The 22,132-nt window shown below is 47.8% G+C and overlaps 1 protein-coding gene across 2 annotated transcripts in view; it reads left to right on the top strand.

The window, feature by feature from the left end:
• Positions 1-22,132, top strand: part of DDR2 (discoidin domain receptor tyrosine kinase 2) — a 549,319-nt gene that overhangs the window by 250,358 nt on the left and 276,829 nt on the right. For both annotated transcript variants that reach the window (XM_068251775.1, XM_068251776.1), the window contains one exon: positions 5,989-6,136. In XM_068251775.1, coding sequence (XP_068107876.1) covers positions 5,989-6,136 — 148 coding nt within the window. The remainder of the gene's footprint in view (positions 1-5,988; positions 6,137-22,132) is intronic.

Genomic DNA, 22,132 nt, shown 5'->3' with positions numbered 1-22,132 from the left:
AATGCACATGATGTATATTGCCTGGTGTATAACGCACGGTGTATAATGCATGGTGTATAATGCATAATGTATACTGCATGGTGTATACTGTAGGGTGTATAATGCACATGGTGTATATTGCCTTGTGTATAATTCGCATGATGTATATTGTCTGGAGTATAAAGCACGGTGTATAATGCACAGTGTATAATGCACAGTGTATAATGTATGATGTATAATGTACGATGTATAATGCGCACAGTGTATAATGCACACAGTGTATAATGCATGGTGTATACTGCACGGTGTATAACGCACGGTGTATAACGCACGGTTTATAACTCACGGTGTATAATGCACGGTGTATAATGCACAGGGTATAATGCGCAGAGTGTATACTGCACGGTGTATAATGTGCACAGTGTATAATGCACAGGGTTACTGCTGCTTGACCAGCAGGAGGATTTCCTCACAGTGAAGACTTGCTGAAGGTTTCTGTTGGGAGTGATAACACAGGGTTACTGCTGCTTGGCCAGCTGGTGGATTTCCTCACAGTGAAGACTTGCTGCAGGTTTCTATTGGGAGTGATAACAAAGGGTTACTGCTGCTTGGCCAGCAGGTGGATTTCCTCACAGTGAGGACTTGCTGCAGGTCTCTATTGGGAGGGATAACACAGGGTTACTGCTGCTTGGCCAGCAGGAGGATTTCCTCACAGTGAGGACTTGCTGCAGGTTTCTATTGGGAGAGATAACACAGGGTTACTGCTGCTTGGCCAGCTGGTGGATTTCCTCACAGTGAGGACTTGCTGCAGGTCTCTATTGGGAGTGATAACACAGGGTTACTGCTGCTTGACCAGCAGGTGGATTTCCTCACAGTGAAGACTTGCTGCAGGTTTCTATTGGGAGTGATCACACAGGGTTAGTGCTGCTTGGCCAGCTGGTGGATTTTCTCACAGTGAGGACTTGCTGCAGGTTTCTATTGGGAGTGATAACACAGGGTTACTGCTGCTTGACCAGCAGGTGGATTTCCTCACAGTGAAGACTTGCTGCAGGTTTCTATTGGGAGTTATAAACACAGGGTTACTGCTGCTTGGCCAGCAGGTGGATTTCCTCACAGTGAGGACTTGCTGAAGGTTTCTATTGGGAATGATAACACAGGGTTACTGCTGCTTGACCAGCAGGAGGATTTCCTCACAGTGAAGACTTGCTGAAGGTTTCTGTTGGGAGTGATAACACAGGGTTACTGCTGCTTGGCCAGCTGGTGGATTTCCTCACAGTGAAGACTTGCTGCAGGTTTCTATTGGGAGTGATAACACAGGGTTACTGCTGCTTGGCCAGACGGTGGATTTCCTCACAGTGAGGACTTGCTGCAGGTCTCTATTGGGAGTGATCACACAGGGTTACTGCTGCTTGGCCAGCAGGTGGATTTCCTCACAGTGAAGACTTGCTGCAGGTCTCTATTGGGAGAGATAACACAGGGTCCTGCTGCTTGGCCATCAGGTGGATTTCCTCACAGTGAGGACTTGCTGCAGGTCTCTATTGGGAGTGATCACACAGGGTTAGTGCTGCTTGGCCAGCTGGTGGATTTTCTCACAGTGAGGACTTGCTGCAGGTTTCTATTGGGAGTTATAACACAGGGTTACTGCTGCTTGGCCAGCAGGTGGATTTCCTCACAGTGAGGACTTGCTGCAGGTTTCTATTGGGAGTGATAACACAGGGTCCTGCTGCTTGGCCAGCAGGTGGATTTCCTCACAGTGAGGACTTGCTGCAGGTTTCTATTGGGAGGGATAACACAGGGTTACTGCTGCTTGGCCAGCAGGTGGATTTCCTCACAGTGAGGACTTGCTGCAGGTTTCTATTGGGAGTGATAACACAGGGTTACTGCTGCTTGGCCAGCAGGTGGATTTCCTCACAGTGAAGACTTGCTGCAGGTTTCTATTGGGAGGGATAACACAGGGTTACTGCTGCTTGGCCAGCAGGTGGATTTCCTCACAGTGAGGACTTGCTGCAGGTTTCTATTGGGAGTGATAACACAGGGTTACTGCTGCTTGGCCAGCTGGTGGATTTCCTCACAGTGAGGACTTGCTGCAGGTTTCTATTGGGAGTAATAACACAGGGTTACTGCTGCTTGGCCAGCAGGTGGATTTCCTCACAGTCGAGACTTGCTGCAGGTTTCTATTGGGAGTGATAACACAGGGTTACTGCTGCTTGGCCAGCAGGTGGATTTCCTCACAGTGAGGACTTGCTGCAGGTTTCTATTGGGAGTGATAACACAGGGTTACTGCTGCTTGGCCAGCAGGTGGATTTCCTCACAGTGAAGACTTGCTGCAGGTTTCTATTGGGAGGGATAACACAGGGTTACTGCTGCTTGGCCAGCAGGTGTATTTCCTCACAGTGAAGACTTGCTGCAGGTTTCTATTGGGAATGATAACACAGGGTCCTGCTGCTTGGCCAGCAGGTGGATTTCCTCACAGTGAGGACTTGCTGCAGGTCTCTATTGGGAGTGATAACACAGGGTTACTGCTGCTTGGCCAGCAGGTGGATTTCCTCACAGTGAAGACTTGCTGCAGGTTTCTATTGGGAGTGATAACACTGGGTTACTGCTGCTTGACCAGCAGGTGGATTTCCTCACAGTGAAGACTTGCTGCAGGTTTCTATTGGGAGTTATAAACACAGGGTTACTGCTGCTTGGCCAGCAGGTGGATTTCCTCACAGTGAGGACTTGCTGAAGGTTTCTATTGGGAATGATAACACAGGGTTACTGCTGCTTGACCAGCAGGAGGATTTCCTCACAGTGAAGACTTGCTGAAGGTTTCTGTTGGGAGTGATAACACAGGGTTACTGCTGCTTGGCCAGCTGGTGGATTTCCTCACAGTGAAGACTTGCTGCAGGTTTCTATTGGGAGTGATAACACAGGGTTACTGCTGCTTGGCCAGCAGGTGGATTTCCTCACAGTGAGGACTTGCTGCAGGTCTCTATTGGGAGTGATCACACAGGGTTACTGCTGCTTGGCCAGCAGGTGGATTTCCTCACAGTGAAGACTTGATGCAGGTCTCTATTGGGATAGATAACACAGGGTCCTGCTGCTTGGCCATCAGGTGGATTTCCTCACAGTGAGGACTTGCTGCAGGTCTCTATTGGGAGTGATCACACAGGGTTAGTGCTGCTTGGCCAGCTGGTGGAGTTTCTCACAGTGAGGACTTGCTGCAGGTTTCTATTGGGAGTGATAACACAGGGTTACTGCTGCTTGGCCAGCAGGTGGATTTCCTCACAGTGAGGACTTGCTGCAGGTTTCTATTGGGAGTGATAACACAGGGTCCTGCTGCTTGGCCAGCAGGTGGATTTCCTCACAGTGAAGACTTGCTGCAGGTTTCTATTGGGAGGGATAACACAGGGTTACTGCTGCTTGGCCAGCAGGTGGATTTCCTCACAGTGAGGACTTGCTGCAGGTTTCTATTGGGAGTGATAACACAGGGTTACTGCTGCTTGGCCAGCAGGTGGATTTCCTCACAGTGAAGACTTGCTGCAGGTTTCTATTGGGAGGGATAACACAGGGTTACTGCTGCTTGGCCAGCAGGTGGATTTCCTCACAGTGAGGACTTGCTGCAGGTTTCTATTGGGAGTGATAACACAGGGTTACTGCTGCTTGGCCAGCAGGTGGATTTCCTCATAGTGAGGACTTGCTGCAGGTTTCTATTGGGAGTGATAACACAGGGTTAATGCTGCTTGGCCAGCAGGTGGATTTCCTCACAGTGAAGACTTGCTGCAGGTTTCTATTGGGAGTGATAACACAGGGTTACTGCTGCTTGGCCAGCAGGTGGATTTCCTCACAGTGAGGACTTGCTGCAGGTTTCTATTGGGAGTGATAACACAGGGTTACTGCTGCTTGGCCAGCAGGTGGATTTCCTCACAGTGAAGACTTGCTGCAGGTTTCTATTGGGAGGGATAACACAGGGTTACTGCTGCTTGGCCAGCAGGTGGATTTCCTCACAGTGAAGACTTGCTGCAGGTTTCTATTGGGAATGATAACACAGGGTTACTGCTGCTTGGCCAGCTGGTGGATTTCCTCACAGTGAGGACTTGCTGCAGGTCTCTATTGGGAGTGATAGCACAGGGTTACTGCTGCTTGGCCAGCAGGTGGATTTCCTCACAGTGAGGACTTGCTGCAGGTCTCTATTGGGAGTGATCACACAGGGTTAGTGCTGCTTGGCCAGATGGTGGATTTCCTCACAGTGAGGACTTGCTGCAGGTTTCTATTGGGAGTGATCACACAGGGTTAGTGCTGCTTGGCCAGATGGTGGATTTCCTCACAGTGAGGACTTGCTGCAGGTTTCTATTGGGAGTGATAACACAGGGTTACTGCTGCTTGGCCAGCAGGTGGATTTCCTCAGCTTTTCCACCTCCCAGTCCGACACTGTGTACATAAAATAAAAACAATAAAAATAATGCTTTTGAGAAGTGAACTCAGAATTGTTGTGACACTTGGATATGGGCAGCACAGTGGGATAGTGGATAGCACTCTCACTTTGCAGTGCTGAGTCCCTGGTTGAATAATGCACAGTGTAAAATACACGGTGCATAATGCAGGGTGTATAATGTGCATGGTGTATAATGCACGGATGCACAGTGTATAATGCACACAATGTATAATGTGCACAATGTATAATGCCCACGATGTATAATGCACACGGTGTATAATATACAGTGTATAATGCACAGTGTATAATGCTCATGGTGCATAATGAGCACGGTGTATAATGCATGGTGTATGTTGCACTGTGTATAATATACAGTGTATAATGCACGGTGCATAATATTCACGGTGTATAATGCATGGTGTATACTGCACGGTGTATAATGTGCATGATCTATAATGCCTGGTGTATAAGGCATGGTGTATAACACACGGTGTATAATGCATGGTGTATAATGTACGGTGCATAATGAGCAGGGTGTATAATGCATGGTGTATACTGCACGGTGTATAATGTGCATGATCTATAAGGCCTGGTGTATAAGGCACGGTGTATAACACACGGTGTATAATGCATGGTGTATAATGTACAGTGCATAATGAGCATGGTGTATAATGCGCATGATGTATATTGCCTGGTGTATAATGCGCACAGTGTATAATGTCTGGTGTATAATGCACAGTGTATAATGCATGGTGTATACTGCACCGTGTATAATGCATGGTGTATAATGCACATGATGTATATTGCCTGGTGTATAACGCACGGTGTGTAATGCACAGTGTATAATGCACATGATGTATATTGCCTGGTGTATAATGCACGGTGTATAATGCACAGTGTATAATGCACAGTTTATAATGCATGGTGTATACTGCACGGTGTATAATGCACGGTGTATAATACACATAATGTATATTGCCTGGTGTATAATGCACAGTGTATAATGCACAGTGTATAATGCACATGATGTATATTGCCGGGTGTATAACGCACGGTGTATAATGCATGGTGTATAATGCATAATGTATACTGCATGGTGTATACTGTAGGGTGTATAATGCACATGGTGTATATTGCCTTGTGTATAATTCGCATGATGTATATTGTCTGGAGTATAAAGCACGGTGTATAATGCACAGTGTATAATGCACAGTATATAATGTATGATGTATAATGTACGATGTATAATGCGCACAGTGTATAATGCACACAGTGTATAATGCATGGTGTATACTGCACGGTGTATAACGCACGGTGTATAACGCACGGTTTATAACTCACGGTGTATAATGCACGGTGTATAATGCACGGTGTATAATGCACGGTGTATAATGCACAGGGTATAATGCGCAGAGTGTATACTGCACGGTGTATAATGTGCACAGTGTATAATGCACGGTGTATAATGCACAGTGTATAATGTACGATGTATAATGCACACAGTGTATAACGCACGGTATGCCTTTCAGCAGATGAATGTTACTGGCAGTTAGTGCTACTTTGTTTCTCATGAAATCCTCTTCTCCTTTCAGGTTCTTGAAGGAAATGTGAACCCTTATGATATTGTATTAAAGGACCTGGAGCCACCCATTATCGGCAGATTTCTCCGCTTCATCCCGGTTACGGATCATTCTATGAACGTGTGCTTACGGGTGGAGCTCTATGGCTGCGTCTGGCTGGGTAAGAGCTGTTTACAAGGGAACATTCATAGCATTTCACTCAGTATTTCATCAGGAAACAAATCATATTAACCACCCTGGCGTTCTATTAAGATCGCCAGGGCGGCTGCGGGAGGGGTTTTTTTAAATTAAAAAAAAACTATTTCATGCAGCCAACTGAAAGTTGGCTGCATGAAAGCCCACTAGAGGGCGCTCCGGAGGCGTTCTTCCGATCGCCTCCGGCGCCCAGAATAAACAAGGAAGGCCGCAATGAGCGGCCTTCCTTGTTTTGCTTAGATCGTCGCCATAGCGACGAGCGGAGTGACGTCATGGACGTCAGCCGACGTCCTGACGTCAGCCGCCTCCGATCCAGCCCTTAGCGCTGGCCGGAACTTTTTGTTCCGGCTACGCTGGGCTCAGGCGGCTGGGGGGACCCTCTTTCGCCGCTGCTCGCGGCGAATCGCCGCAGAGCGGCGGCGATCGGACAGCACACGCGGCTGGCAAAGTGCCGGCTGCGTGTGCTGCTCTTTATTTGAACAAAATCGGCCCAGCAGGGCCTGAGCGGCAGCCATCGGCGGTGATGGACGAGCTGAGCTCGTCCATACCGCTAAGATGGTTAAATCAGAGTGTTACTTTCCAATAGTGGTGCTACTTGTCCTTGTTGTGTGTTTGTACATTTCTAGGCAATCACCATGATAAAGATTACATCTCTGGCTGTATTGCAGACAAGTCTTTATAGTAGATGATGTAGTATGTGAAGGACTTCCAGCAGGAGTACATATTATTCTGGCACCATTCAGTTCGGCATAGAGAGAGCAGAATGACAACCCCCCCGGGTGCCGCTAAACTCCCCGATGGCGTTAAATACTAGGGTAGGGGGTTAGGGAAGGGGTTAGAGTTAGGGTAGGGGGTTAGGGAAGGAATAAGAGTTAGGGTAGGGGGTTAGGGAAGGGGTTAGAGTTAGGGTAGGGGGTTAGGGTTAGAGAAGGAATTAGAGTTAGGGTAGGGGCTTAGGGTAGGGGGTTAGGGAAGGGGTTAGGGTAGGGGGTTAGGGAAGGGGTTAGAGTTAGGGTAGGGGGTTAGGGTTAGAGAAGGAATTAGAGTTAGGGTAGGGGCTTAGGGTAGGGGGTTAGGGAAGGGGTTAGGGTAGGGGGTTAGGGAAGGGGTAAGAGTTAGGGTAGGGGGTTAGGGAAGGGGTTAGAGTTAGGGTAGGGGATAGGGTTAGGGTTACTCTAACCACATTTCTTTCCACTCTAACACATTATTCTGGCACCGTGCAGTTTGGCATAGGGAGAGCAGAATGACAAACCCCTCCCCCCCGGCTGCCGCTAAACTCCATGGCGGCGTTAAATACTATCCTCCCTCCAAGTTGTCGCCACTCAGAGGGAGATGTAACTCTGGGTCTGGCAGCTGCTGGAGCGCTGAATTACAGCTATGCGGGGTGTGCAGCATAGCATTGCTGATATGACGGTGCTCAGCGCCACAGGCCGATATAACCTTAGGGTATAGTTAAGGTAGGGGGTTAGAGTTAGGGTAGGGGGTTAGGGAAGGGGTTAGAGTTAGGGTAGGGGGTTAGGGAAGGGGTTAGAATTAGGGTAGGGGGTTAGGGAAGGGGTAAGAGTTAGGGTAGGGGGTTAGGGAAGGGGTTAGAGTTAGGGTAGGGGGTTAGTGTAACGATCGGTGTAACAAAGAGAGAATCTGATTATCGGTGATCTGCAGTATCACCGAGAATGCAGATATATACCTGATTATTGATGATCTGCAGTATCACCGATAATCAAATATATCTATAACCTCTGGACACCTGAGTAATATGAGTGTTTGGTGCAACAGTTATACTTTGAGGAGAGCACCTGTATAGAGGGTGCAAGGCAGTAGAGATACTGCCCAAAGAACAGGTTTCCTTCCAAAAGCCTGAGGCTCCCCAAGGGGAGGAGTCAGGTCAAGACTGGGAAGGACCAGAGTGTGAGTGACACTAATGGTGGAGTGTCACTGACAGATCTGTGAACTATCTCTAAACAGAGGAGATAGTTCTCGAGGTCAGACAAGCCAGGTCGGCAACAGACAGACAGATCAGGTACAGCGGGAGGAGACAGACTCGGAATCCTAAGGCAAGCAAGGTTTTGGCAACGGAGTAACAGATATAGCGAAGTACCAAATCAGAAATCAGAAGAGAGGTCAGGAAAGCAGAAGGTCATAACAAATAATCAACAATGACTAATCTATAGGTGTGAACTCCTTGATCATCAACACCCTGGAACTAGACTGAAGTACAACAGGGTGGTTAAGCTAATTCCTAGACTTGGGTGTGAGCTCCGTAGTCATCAACACCCTGGAACTAGTCTGAATAATAACACAGATAATACACAGTAATCCTAGTCTTGGGTGTGAGCTCCGTAGTCATCAACACCCTGGAACTAGTCTAAAGAATAACACAGATTCTGACAAACAGGTCTGAGTGCTACCACGTAGTGATCGCAACGGCAGACAACCAGAGAATGACCAGCACCCAGTATATATAGCAAGGCGCTCTCCAGCGCCTCCCCTAAGTGCTGGACCAATGGGAAGTGGTGGAATTGTCAGCTGCCCGGCTTGGTCAGCTGACTCCCTTCTGGCTGTCATAAAGGCTCTGCCTCTCCACGCGCGTGCGCGTCCTTCTGAACCTGTGTGGACTATTAGTCCCAGCCACACCAGACATGTGTTGCAAAGCACTCGCCGCGCTGGACGCGGAATCCGCCGCACCGCTATCACAGCATGCGGCAGTTACTCCGCGTTCGGCCATACTACTAGATGTAGGCCTACGCGTGCAGACCGCCGCGTAGGATGCGGAATCAGCCGCCTTGTTCTGAGTACACGCGGCGGCTTTTCCGCGTTTTCTCACAGTACCCCCCCCTTCCTGAGGAGTGGACTCCGGACAGCTCCTACCCGGTTTCTCAGGATGTAAGGCGTGGAACTCTTTCTTTAACCACCCTGGCGTTCTATTAAGATCGCCAGGGCGGCAGCGGGAGGGTTTTTTTTAAATTAAAAAAAAACTATTTCATGCAGCCAACTGAAAGTTGGCTGCATGAAAGCCCACTAGATGGCGCTCCGGAGGAGTTCTTCTGATCGCCTCCGGCGGCCAAAAGTAACACGGAAGGCCATTGCGGCCTTCCGTGTTTTGCTTACTTCGTCGCCATGGCGACGAGCGGAGTGACGACATGGACGTCAGCCGACGTCCTGACGTCTGCCGCCTCCGATCCAGCCCTTAGCGCTGGCCGGAACTATTTGTTCCGGCTGCGCTGGGCTCGGGCGGCTGGGGGGACCCTCTTTCGCCGCTGCTCGCGGCGGATCACCGCAGAGCGGCGGCGATCAGGCAGCACACGCGGCTGGCAAAGTGCCGGCTGCGTGTGCTGCTTTTTATTTGGTCAAAATCGGCCCAGCAGGGCCTGAGCGGCACCCTCTGGCAGTAATGGACGAGCTGACCTCGTCCATACCGCTAAGGTGGTTAATTCATCCGCATGCATGCGGCAATCAGGTACCCATGTTCTTTCCTCAATACCATAACCCTTCCAGTGCACTAAATACTGTACTGAGTTCTGTACAATACGTGAGTCTAAAATCTTCTCCACTTCATATTCAGGTTTGTCATCCACCAACACAGGGGGAGGAGGAGTGGAACCTACATGCACTGCTGGCTTAAGCAGGGATACATGGAACGATCTTACACCACGCATACTGGCAGGAAGATCAATGGCATAAGTAACATTGTTGATCTTCCTGGTTACTGGGAAAGGGCCCACAAATCTGGGTCCTAACTTGGGCGAAGGCTGTTTCAACATCAAATGACGAGTGGACACCCAGACCAAGTCTCCTGGCCGGAACTTCCACTCTATGGAACGTTTCTTGTCAGCTTGACCTTTCTGACTCTGAAAGGCCTTCTCTAGATTCTTTTTCACGATCCCCCAAATGTTCTTAAATGACTTTTGCCAAGCCTTCAGGGCTGGAAACGGAGTGGAAGCTACTGGCAGTGGGGAGAACTTAGGCAACTTTCCAGTTACCACCTGAAATGGAGAGAATCCAGAGGAAGAGCTTTTTAAATTATTGTGTGCAAATTCTGCAAATGGCAAGAACTTGATCCAATCATTCTTTGCATCCGCAACATAACACCTTAGAAACTGTTCCAGTGACTGATTAATTCTCTCAGTCTGACTATTGGTCTGTGGGTGGTAGCCTGACGAAAATGACAGTTCCATGCCCAATTGATGACAAAATGCCCTCCAAAATTTAGAAACAAATTGGACTCCCCGATCTGACACTATATTTTCCAGGATGCCATGTAGCCGGAAAATGTGCATGATAAAAAGATCGGCCAACTCCTGAGCCGAGGGGAGTCCTTTCAGGGGCACGAAATGGGCCATTTTACTGAATCTGTCGACTACCACCCAAATGACCGACATGCCTTCAGACCTCAGAAGCTCACCCACAAAATCCATGGACAACTGGGTCCATGGTTCACTCGGGGTGGGCAAAGGCTGCAATGTTCCCACAGGTGCCAGACGGGAGGGTTTACTTCTTGCACACACTGCACATTCTCTCACATACTCCTTGCAGTCGGTTGCCAATGAAGGCCACCAAGCACACCTAGCAACAAGGTCCTGTGTTCTGGAGGCCCCAGGATGTCCAGCATTTTTGTGGGAGTGGAACATCTGCAATATCTGGAGACGAAATGGCAATGGTACAAACATGACCCCTTCAGGTTTTCCCTCAGGAACATCCTGCTGGAAGGGACTTAAACTCTCCATCCAGTTCTTCCAGGTCTCTGTGGCTGCCAATACCACTTTCTGTGGGATAATAGTCTCTGGGTCTGAGGGCTGTGCTGTCTCTGGTTCAAAGCATCTGGATAAAACATCTGCTTTAATGTTTTTACTACCCGGAGTATACGTAATTACAAATCTGAATCTCGAGAAAAACAGTGACCATCGAGCCTGACGAGGACTCAATCTCTTAGCCCCCTCAATGTATTCCAAATTTTTGTGATCAGTATAAACTGTAATCGTATGTTCTGCTCCTTCTAGCCAATGACGCCATTCTTTAAAGGCCAATTTAATGGCTAGGAGCTCCCTGTTGCCTATATCGTAGTTTTTCTCTGCTGGTGAAAACCTACGAGAAAAATAGGCACACGGGTGTAATCTTCCCTGCAACCCAGAACGCTGAGACAGCACAGCCCCCGCCCCGACCTCTGAGGCATCTACCTCCACAATAAAGGGATAGGATGTGTCGACGTGTCTCAAAATGGGTGCAGAACAAAACAGTTCTTTCAGAGTGGAGAAAGCAGCCAAAGCTTTGGGGGACCAGTGGTTGGTATCTGCCCCTTTCTTTGTGAGTCTGGTGAGGGGTGCAATGACTGTGGAGTACCCCTTTATGAACCTTCTATAGTAATTAGCAAACCCTAAGAACCTCTGGAGGGCCTTTAATCCTACTGGCTGAGGCCACTCCAGGACAGCAGAGACTTTGGCAGGGTCCATAGAAAGGCCCGAGGTAGAAATTATGTACCCCAGAAAGGCGACAGATGTTACCTCAAAAATGCATTTCTCCAATTTAGCATAAAGCATATTCTGTCTTAGCTTGTGCAGCACAAATCTGACATGAGCCCTGTGCTCTGAGAGGTTATCTGAGAAGATTAGTGTATCATCCAGATATACCAGGACAAATTTACCCAAAACCTCCCTGAACACCTCATTAATGAGTTCCTGAAAGACGGCCGGGGCGTTACACAACCCGAAGGGCATCACCAGGTACTCGTAGTGCCCATCGGGTGTGTTAAAGGCCGTCTTCCACTCATCGCCCTCTCTGATCCTCACCAGGTTGTATGCACCCCGCAAATCCAATTTTGAGAAAATCTTAGCATTGGTGATCTGAGTAAATAAATCGTCTATCAAAGGTAGAGGATAGCGATTTTTTACTGTGATTTTATTCAGACCCCGATAATCAATGCATGGCCGTAGGCCTCCATCTTTTTTCTTTACAAAAAAGAAACCTGCTCCAGCAGGTGACCGGGAAGGGCGAATGAACCCTTTAGCTAAATTTTCACGGATGTACTCCTACATGGCCAACTTTTCCGGCCCAGACAAATTGTAGAGATGACCTCTAGGGGGCATACAACCAGACCGGAGATCGATAGGACAATCAAAAGGGCAATGTGGAGGAAGTTTATCGGCTGATTTTGGACAAAACACGTCTGAAAATTCAGAATACTGATCCGGCACTCCCTCCATGTGAATCTTGGTCTGGCCCAAGGTTACCTTTGCTAAACAATGATGAAAGCAATGGGACGACCAGCTAGTTAGCTGACCAGTGGCCCAATTAATCTGAGGGGAGTGAAGGTGTAACCAGGGCATGCCAAGAATGTTCGTGGAGGTTGTCATGTGTAACACAAAAAAATGCATACTCTCTCTATGTAGCACCCCTATAGTGACTCCCACCTCTGGAGTCTGCGACAAAGGATTGTTAGTCTGCAGAGGAGAATCATCCACTGCCGTAACTTGAATAGGTGGTTTTACCGGGGTGAGCGGAATACCCAATCGTTTTGCAAATTCCTAATCCATAAAATTGGCCGCTGAGCCTAAGTCAACAAAGGCTTCAGTGACTACAGATTTATCCTCCCATGAAATACTACAAGGAAGAATCAATCGTTCATCATCTAGGGGTAAAAGTTGTACACCTAGGGTATTATCCCCAACTACTCCTAGGCAGTAGCGTTTCTCGATTTCTTAGGGCAATTCTGTACTCTATGACCCCCCTCTGCACAAAAAAGACATAGCTGCTCTGCTATTCTGCGTTTCCGCTCCACTTGAGACAACTTAGACCGACCAATCTGCATCGGTTCAGGTGGAGGCGAAACGAGAGCGTGGGACACCATTCTCACATAGTTTCTACCCTGGGTCTGTCTCTGATAGCGCAGCCGGCGATCTATTCTGATGGCCGATGAAATGGCCTCATCAATGGACTTAGGCTCAGGCTGACTCAACATAAGATCTGAGACCTCATCTGACAACCCTGATAGGAAACAATCTAATAGGGCAAAGGTATCCCACCTGGCTGATACTGACCACCTCCTAAATTCAGCAGCATACTCCTCAACTGGACTCTTGCCTTGACGTAACAGTTTGAGCTTCCGCTCAGAAGTCAAGGCAATGTCTGGATCATCGTAAATTATAGCCATGGCTTTAAAAAAATCCTCCACAGAGGTCAGGGCTAAGACTCCGGCGTGCAGACTGTACGCCCAGGTTTGGGAATCACCTGATAACAAAGTTTTGATAAATGTGACCCTTTGGGCCATAGTTCCTGAAGATCTAGGTCTCAACTCAAAGTATGATAACACTCTACTCCTAAAATTTCGGAAGTCAGATCTGTGACCAGAAAACTTTTCAGGTACAGGCATACGTATGTCTGTGCTAGGAGGAGATCGCACTTCATCCACAGCCATCCGGAGGGTTTGTATACACCCGGACAAAGCGTCAATTAACGCCCGGTGACTACCCAGCACTTGGTTGATGTTATCCACCGAAGTGGTAAGTATGCCCAGACGGCCGGTGAGTGCGTCCATTTGTATTTGGTCTGCCGTTCTGTAACGATCGGTGTAACACAGAGAGAATCTGATTATCGGTGATCTGCAGTATCACTGAGAATGCAGATATATACCTGATTATTGATGATCTGCAGTATCACCGATAATCAAATATATCTCTAACCTCTGGACACTTGAGTAATATGAGTGTTTGGTGCAACAGTAATACTTTGAGGAGAGCATCCGTATAGAGGGTGCAAGGCAGTTGAAATACTGCCCAAAGAACAGGTTTCCTTCCAAAAGCCTGAGGTTCCCCAAGGGGAGGAGTCAGGCCGAGACTGGGAAGGACCAGAGTGTGAGTGACACTAATGGTGGAGTGTCACTGACAGATCTGTGAACTATCTGTAAACAGAGGAGATAGTTCTCGAGGTCGGACAAGCCAGGTCGGCAACAGACAGACAGATCAGGTACAGCGGGAGGAGACAGACTCGGAATCCTAAGACAAGCAAGGTTTTGGCAACGGAGTAACAGATATAGCAAAGTACCAAATCAGAAATCAGAAGAGAGGTCAGGAAAGCAGAAGGTCATAACAAATAATCAACAATGTCTAATCTATAGGTGTGAACTCCTTGATCATCAACACCCTGGAACTAGACTGAAGTACAACAGGATGGTTAAGCTAATTCCTAGACTTGGGTGTGAGCTCCGTAGTCATCAACACCCTGGAACTAGTCTGAATAATAACACAGATAATACACAGTAATCCTAGTCTTGGGTGTGAGCTCCGTAGTCATCAACACCCTGGAACTAGTCTGAATAATATGGTTAAAAATATCAGATAGCGCTAGTAAATGGTAAGTATCAAATGACAAAATTTAATAAAAATCATAAAAATGATACAGCTTAATCGTTAATTAAAAACTAGATCATTGCTGAATGGTCTTAGATCTGAATTGTATAAGCAATCATTGTAATTAGCTCTTAAGGATATTAATCCGTTTAAAGTGGTAATTCTGAAGCAGAAGATTGATTAAGAGAAAATCCTGTTCAATGGAAGACGCTCAATAGCATAGTGTGCACTTGCAACTTATGAGTTTGATGATTTGATAGTATGCATCAGATAGGTGATCCTTGCTAAATAGATCATTGACATGCAGTGATGTTTCCACTGGTGAGTTCCGTGCCTTGCAATTTTAAATTGATTATATATTTGAATTGCTTCACTAAGCTTAGCATGCTGTGATGATGATGATGACAATATGAATGTTGGTGAGTACTCACGATCCCAGTAGTTGGATTGATGTATACCGCTGGAGCTGCACAAATTCTGTGGGGGAGTCGCTCGATCTTAATGGCCCCGGCCGGCAGCACAATGAGAGAGACTTGACACACTGCAAGATGGATGTTGCAGGGTCGGGCAGTCTGCCCGGCTCCCAGAAGAGAGGCGGAAGAGAGGCGGTGGTGCTGGTAAACGGATTCCGTATCCCCACGCTGCGTGTTGATTCTAAGCCAACCTCCTCTTCCTCGTAGCATGTGACGTCACACGTGATGCCTGGAGCTGACGTTTCGGAAGGAACGCCTTCCTTTCTCAAAGCTGGCAACACGAGGGATAGAGGGGGCTGTCTCTTATACTGTGCAGGTTCACTGGTTGTCATGGTAACTCCAACACATATCATTCAAAGGCAAACAACTCTATTTCGCTGTTGAGGCCGTGTGGTTTTAATGTATTTAAATTATAAATCAAATTGGATTCTCTTCTAGACATCTGTTGGATAAAGTCTCCTCCCCTCCATGACTTTAGAACTTTCTCTACCGCACAGAACTTTGTTCCCTTAAAGGAACAGTCATGAAATTCTTTGTAGTGAGCTGACAGTGGATGTTTACTGTTCCCCTTCAGTATATTCGCACAATGTTCTCCTAGTCTCTCTTTTAAGGTACGCTTAGTCCTCCCAACATACTGTTTGGAGCAAGGACAGGTGAGAACATATATAACTCCTGCTGTATCACAATTCATTACTTCATTTATTTTAAACAATTCCTTATTGGATGTTGAGATCACATCACTAATCTTTTCTATAGGTAAGCCATTCTCCCTACATGCTCTACAGAAGCCACATTTTCTAAAATAGCCTTGCTGTTTCGCATTTCTCTTGGGGTTCTTAACTGTTGGTGCCACCAAATTTCCAATATTCCTGGATATTCTAAAAATAATTCTTGGGTGAACGGGGAGCATAGGAGTGAGAACAGGATCTTCCCTTAATATTTTCCAGTATTTGTTAATTATGGTCCTCACTTTGTTGGCTTGTGCTGAATAATTCATAATCAGACCTAACTGATGGGTATTTTGTGTGCTTGTCTGCAGTTTCTCCTCCAGTAAAACTTCCCTATCTCTACTTCTGGCTGTTTCTTTGGCTTGTGATACTAGCTCCTGTGGATAACCCTTCTGTTGAAACCTATTCTGTAAAGTGTTAGCTTCCATCTCATAATCAGTTAATTTAGAACAGTTCCTCCTCAACCTCAGGAACTGCCCCTGAGGTATATTGGTGAGCCATTTGAGATGATGACAACTGTCCATATTGATATAGCTGTTGGTATCAACTGGCTTCAGAAAGGTCTTTGTCAAAATTTTGTTATTTTCAGGGAACACTGTGAGGTCTAAATAATTTACGGTTTCTCTACTGAATTCTCCCACAAACTTCAGGCCATATTCATTAATATTAATCCATCTTAAAAATTCTTCAAGATTCTCCTGTGTGCCTTTCCAAATAAAAAAGGCATCATCTATGAACCTCCTCCAGAGCACCAGAGCGGCTCCGGGGCCCATAGGGCCACCTAGAACAAACCTTTCCCAGTGGGCCATATATAAATTTGCGAACGCCGGAGCGAACCTGGTCCCCATCACCGTCCCGGTGCCCTGGAGGAAGTATTCATCACCATATTTAAAATAGTTATGCTTCAATATAAAAGAAATACTTTGTAAGATAAATTGGATCTGCTCATTTTCTAAAGTGCCATCTTCCTCCAAAAAGAATTGGACTGCCTCCACTACCTTAGTGTGAGGTATCACCGTATAAAGTGAGGCCACGTCCAGTGTGCACAGCCAATAGTCTTCGGCCCATTCATATTCTGAAAGTGTTTTGAGGAAATGCCGGGTATCTTTAATAAAGGAGGGGGTAGATTTTACTATTCTCTGTAAATATTGATCTACGTACTTCGATAGATTGGACGTCATGGACCCAATCCCCGATATTATGGGTCTTCCTGGGGGATTGTCAAGAGTCTTGTGAATCTTGGGGAGATGATAATATACTGGTGTTCTGGGTTTGTCAATGTATAGAAAAGCAAACTCTTCCTCATCTATAATCCCCCTCTGTCTGCCTTCCTTCAAAAAGTTCTCTAATCTTCTGAGGAACTTGAAAGTTGGATCTAATCTTAAAACTTGATATGTTCTATCATCATGAAGCTGGCGTAGAGCCTCCGCATGATATTGCTCTATATTTTGAATTACAACCCCCCCCCCCCTGTCAGCGGGGCGAATAGTAATGGATTCATCGTTCTGCAATGTCCTTAGTGCTCTCCTTTCTATGGGCGTCAAATTATCTACAAAACGATTGTTTAATTTATTCAGATCCTCCAATACTAGTGTTTCAAAAGCGTTCATAGGTTTACTTGATTCATTTAGCGGGTGAAACTTGGATTTCTTCTTTAAACCAGAGTGTACAAATTGGTCCACCTCACGGTTAGAGGTCTCCTTGATCCCAACATTCTTAGCAAAGTACTTTTTTAAACATAAGTTCCTCATACATTTTTTCACGCTAATAAAAGCTTCAAACTTATTCAGTTTGCTGGATGGGGCAAATTTCATGCCCTTCGCCAGTATATTATGTTCAATCCCAGAAATTGGCCTTTGACTCAGATTAAACACCCCATCCTCCCCCACTACTGATTGGTCTAGATGTTCCTCCTCAATCTGACTGGTTTTTTTAGAGAGTCCCCTCCCCCTCCTTCCTCGCATTCTAACTTCATGTTTCTGTTTCTGTCGATAAACTGGTCTATTCTTTGTTGTTGGCATTTTTTGTCCGGTGGCATTTTTTGCATCTGTTGTTGTTTGGTGGTACTTCTCGTTTCCCGCTGAAAATTCGGCATTCCGAATCTTAGGGTAGTGCGGTGATCTAAAAAATGTACATTGTTCTTGGGATTAGCACCAAGTACTTCATATCTGTTATGTGTGGGGACCACAGTGGAGAAAATACAGTGCACAATTCCACTGAGGGAGTTGCTATTGTGGGGGTTGTTGGTGATCAGGGAGGGGGACAAGCAGAAACCAATGCCACTAAGGATAGTTCTCAGCTAACATCAGACAGGATAGCTAAGGGAAATAGTGATCAGGACTAGTGTTGGGCGAACATCTAGATGTTCGGGTTCGGGCCGAACAGGCCGAACATGGCCGCGATGTTCGGGTGTTCGACCCGAACTCCGAACATAATGGAAGTCAATGGGGACCCGAACTTTTGTGGTTTGTAAAGCCTCCTTGCATGCTACATACCCCAAATTTACAGGGTATGTGCACCTTGGGAGTGGGTACAAGAGGAAAAAAAAATTAGCAAAAAGAGCTTATAGTTTTTGAGAAAATCGATTTTAAAGTTTCAAAGGGAAAACTGTCTTTTAAATGCGGGAAATGTCTGTTTTCTTTGCACAGGTAACATGTTTTTTGTCGGCATGCAGTCATAAATGTAATACATATAAGAGGTTCCAGGAAAAGGGACCGGTAACGCTAACCCAGCAGCAGCACACGTGATGGAACAGGAGGAGGGTGGCGCAGGAGGAGAAGAAGGCCACGCTTTGTGAGACACAACAACCCCGGCCTTGCATGAGGGCAAGAAGCGTGCGGATAGCAGGCTTTGTACCGCCATGCAGTCATAAATGTAATAAAGATAAGTGGTTCAATAAACAGGGACCACGCGGCAACGCTAACCCAGCAGCAGCAGACGTGATGGAACAGGAGCAGGCGCAGGAGGAGAAGGCCACGCTTTGTGAGACACAACAACCCAGGCCTTGCATGAGGGCAAGAAGCGTGCGGATAGCATGCTTTGTACCGCCATGCAGTCATAAATGTAATAAAGATAAGTGGTTCAATAAACAGGGACCACGCGGCAACGCTAACCCAGCAGCAGCAGACGTGATGGAACAGGAGGAGGCGCAGGAGGAGAAGGCCACGCTTTGTGAGACACAACAACCCCGGCCTTGCATGAGGGCAAGAAGCGTGCGGATAGCATGCTTTGTACCGCCATGCAGTCATAAATGTAATAAAGATAAGTGGTTCAATAAACAGGGACCACGCGGCAACGCTAACCCAGCAGCAGCAGACGTGATGGAACAGGAGCAGGCGCAGGAGGAGAAGGCCACGCTTTGTGAGACACAACAACCCAGGCCTTGCATGAGGGCAAGAAGCGTGCGGATAGCATGCTTTGTACCGCCATGCAGTCATAAATGTAATAAAGATAAGTGGTTCAATAAACAGGGACCACGCGGCAACGCTAACCCAGCAGCAGCAGACGTGATGGAACAGGAGGAGGCGCAGGAGGAGAAGGCCACGCTTTGTGAGACACAACAACCCAGGCCTTGCATGAGGGCAAGAAGCGTGCGGATAGCATGCTTTGTACCGCCATGCAGTCATAAATGTAATAAAGATAAGTGGTTCAATAAACAGGGACCACGCGGCAACGCTAACCCAGCAGCAGCAGACGTGATGGAACAGGAGCAGGCGCAGGAGGAGAAGGCCACGCTTTGTGAGACACAACAACCCAGGCCTTGCATGAGGGCAAGAAGCGTGCGGATAGCATGCTTTGTACCGCCATGCAGTCATAAATGTAATAAAGATAAGTGGTTCAATAAACAGGGACCACGCGGCAACGCTAACCCAGCAGCAGCAGACGTGATGGAACAGGAGCAGGCGCAGGAGGAGAAGGCCACGCTTTGTGAGACACAACAACCCAGGCCTTGCATGTGGACAAAAAGCGTGCGGATATAGCAGCAATGCTTTTTGCCGCCATGCAGTCATAAATGTAATACAGATGAGAGGTTCAATAAACAGGGCCCGGAAACGCAACACCATCCCAGATGTTCATTGGTCATGTTACTTGGTTGGGGTCCTGGAGTGTTGCGTAGTCATTTCCAATCCAGGATTGATTCATTTTAATTTGAGTCAGACGGTCTGCATTTTCTGTAGAGAGGCGGATACGCCGATCTGTGACGATGCCTCCGGCAGCACTGAAACAGCGTTCCGACATAACGCTGGCTGCCGGGCAAGCCAGCACCTCTATTGCGTACATTGCCAGTTCGTGCCAGGTGTCTAGCTTCGATACCCAATAGTTGAAGGGTGCAGATGGATGGTTCGACACAGCTACGCCATCTGACATGTAGTCCTTGACCATCTTCTCCAGGCGATCGGTGTTGGAGGTGGATCTGCACGCTTGCTGTTCAGTGGGCTGCGGCTGCATGGGTGTCAGAAAATTTTCCCACTCCAAGGACACTGCCGATACCATTCCCTTTTGGGTACTAGCTGCGGCTTGCGTTGTTTGCTGCCCTCCTGGTCGTCCTGGGTTTGCGGAAGTCAGTCTGTCTGCGTACAACTGGCTAGAGGAGGGGGAGGATGTCAATCTCCTCTCTAAAGTCTCCACAAGGGCCTGCTGGTATTCTTCCATTTTGACCTGTCTGACTCTTTCTTCAAGCAGTTTTGGAACATTGTGTTTGTACCGTGGATCCAGAAGGGTATAAACCCAGTAATTGGTGTTGTCCAGAATGCGCACAATGCGTGGGTCACGTTCAATGCAGTCTAGCATGAATTGAGCCATGTGTGCCAGAGTCCTACCAGAATCCTCATCATCCTCTTGTGAGCGTTGTGATAGTTGTTGTGATGCATCATAGTCGTCACCTTCCTCCTGGTCTGCTTCTGCTGACCATTCGCGTTGAATTGTGGAAGTCCAACGTGCACCGCTCTGGCCCTCGTCAGTGGTGGCATGAAATTCCTGCTCCAACTCCAGCTGTTCCTCCTCCTCTTCTTCGTCATAGCTGCTGGGGCCAGCGTTCCCTGAGGCGGATGGCCTGATGTTGGTACCATCACGCTGATCGTTTTCTCCTTCAGATTCCCCCAGTTGCATCATGACAGCTGTTTCCTTGATTTTTAACATCGACCTCTTCAGTAAACACAGCAGTGGTATGGTAATGCTGACTGAAGAGTTGTCACTGCTCACAAGCAACGTGGATTGCTCAAAATTTTGGAGGACTTGGCAGAGGTCCAACATGTTGGCCCAATCGGATCCACAGAAGCTTGGCAGCTGGCCGGATGCGCCTCGGTACTGCGCCGTCATGTACTGGACCACTGCACTCTTCTGCTCGCAAAAGCGGGCTAGCATGTGCAGCGTAGAATTCCAGCGCGTAGGGACATCACACAGCAAGCGATGGTGGGGGAGATTGAAGCGCTCCTGCATCTTGGCGAGTGCCCCCGAAGCAGTACTGGAATTTCTACAATGTTTGGACACTCGACGCACCTTCAACAGCAGATCGGGCACGCCTGGGTATGTCCTCAGGAACCGCTGAACTACTAGGTTCATCACGTGCGCCAGGCAAGGGATGTGTGTCAGCTTAGCCAACCTTAAAGCGCGAATGAGATTACTCCCATTATCACACACAACCATGCCCGGTTTCAGGTCCAGCGGTGCCAGCCACAAATCCGTCTGTTCCTTTATTCCCCTCCAAATTTCCTCCCCTGTGTGCTGCTTATCCCCAAGGCAGATTAGCTTCAGCAACGCTTGCTGACGCATGCCAACAGCTGTGCTGCACTGCTTCCACGATCCTACTGCTGCTGGGTTAGCGTTTCCGGATGAGGTACAGCTTTGAGATGCGTTGGAGGAGAAGGAGTCAGAGAGGTAGGTGCTGCTGTTATCCAGTGGGAGGGACGGCGGTGCAGCTGTTTGTGGCGTGGGCAACACCCGTGCCGTAGCAGGTGAGGAATCGCTGCCAGGCTCCACAAGGTTCACCCAGTGCGCGGTAAGGGAGATGTATCGACCCTGGCCGAACGCACTCGTCCAGGTGTCAGTGGTGAGGTGAACCTTGCAGGCAACGGCATTCTTCAAGCTTCGGGTTATTTTGCTGACCACGTGCTCATGCAACTCAGGCACTGCAGAGCGTGCAAAGTGGTAGCGGCTGGGAACCACGTAACGTGGGATGGCCACTGACATCATGCCCTTGAAGCTGTTTGTCTCCACCAATCGATATGGCAGCATTTCGCAGGCCAGAAGCTTGGCTATGCTGGCTGTTACTGCCACGGCCCGGGGGTCATTTGCTGGCAATTTCCTCTTGCGCTCAAACATCTCCGACACAGACAACTGAACCGTAGCGCTGCACACGGAAGGGCTGTTGGTTGTTGTGTTTGATGAACACTGGGAGACCTCAAGAGCACTACTCCGGAAA

Source organism: Hyperolius riggenbachi, chromosome 9 (genome assembly GCF_040937935.1).
Source record: "Hyperolius riggenbachi isolate aHypRig1 chromosome 9, aHypRig1.pri, whole genome shotgun sequence".
Lineage (NCBI taxonomy): Eukaryota > Metazoa > Chordata > Amphibia > Anura > Hyperoliidae > Hyperolius > Hyperolius riggenbachi.
The sequence above is the reverse complement of the archived record's forward strand: the minus strand, read 5'-3'. Positions and strand labels throughout refer to the sequence as shown.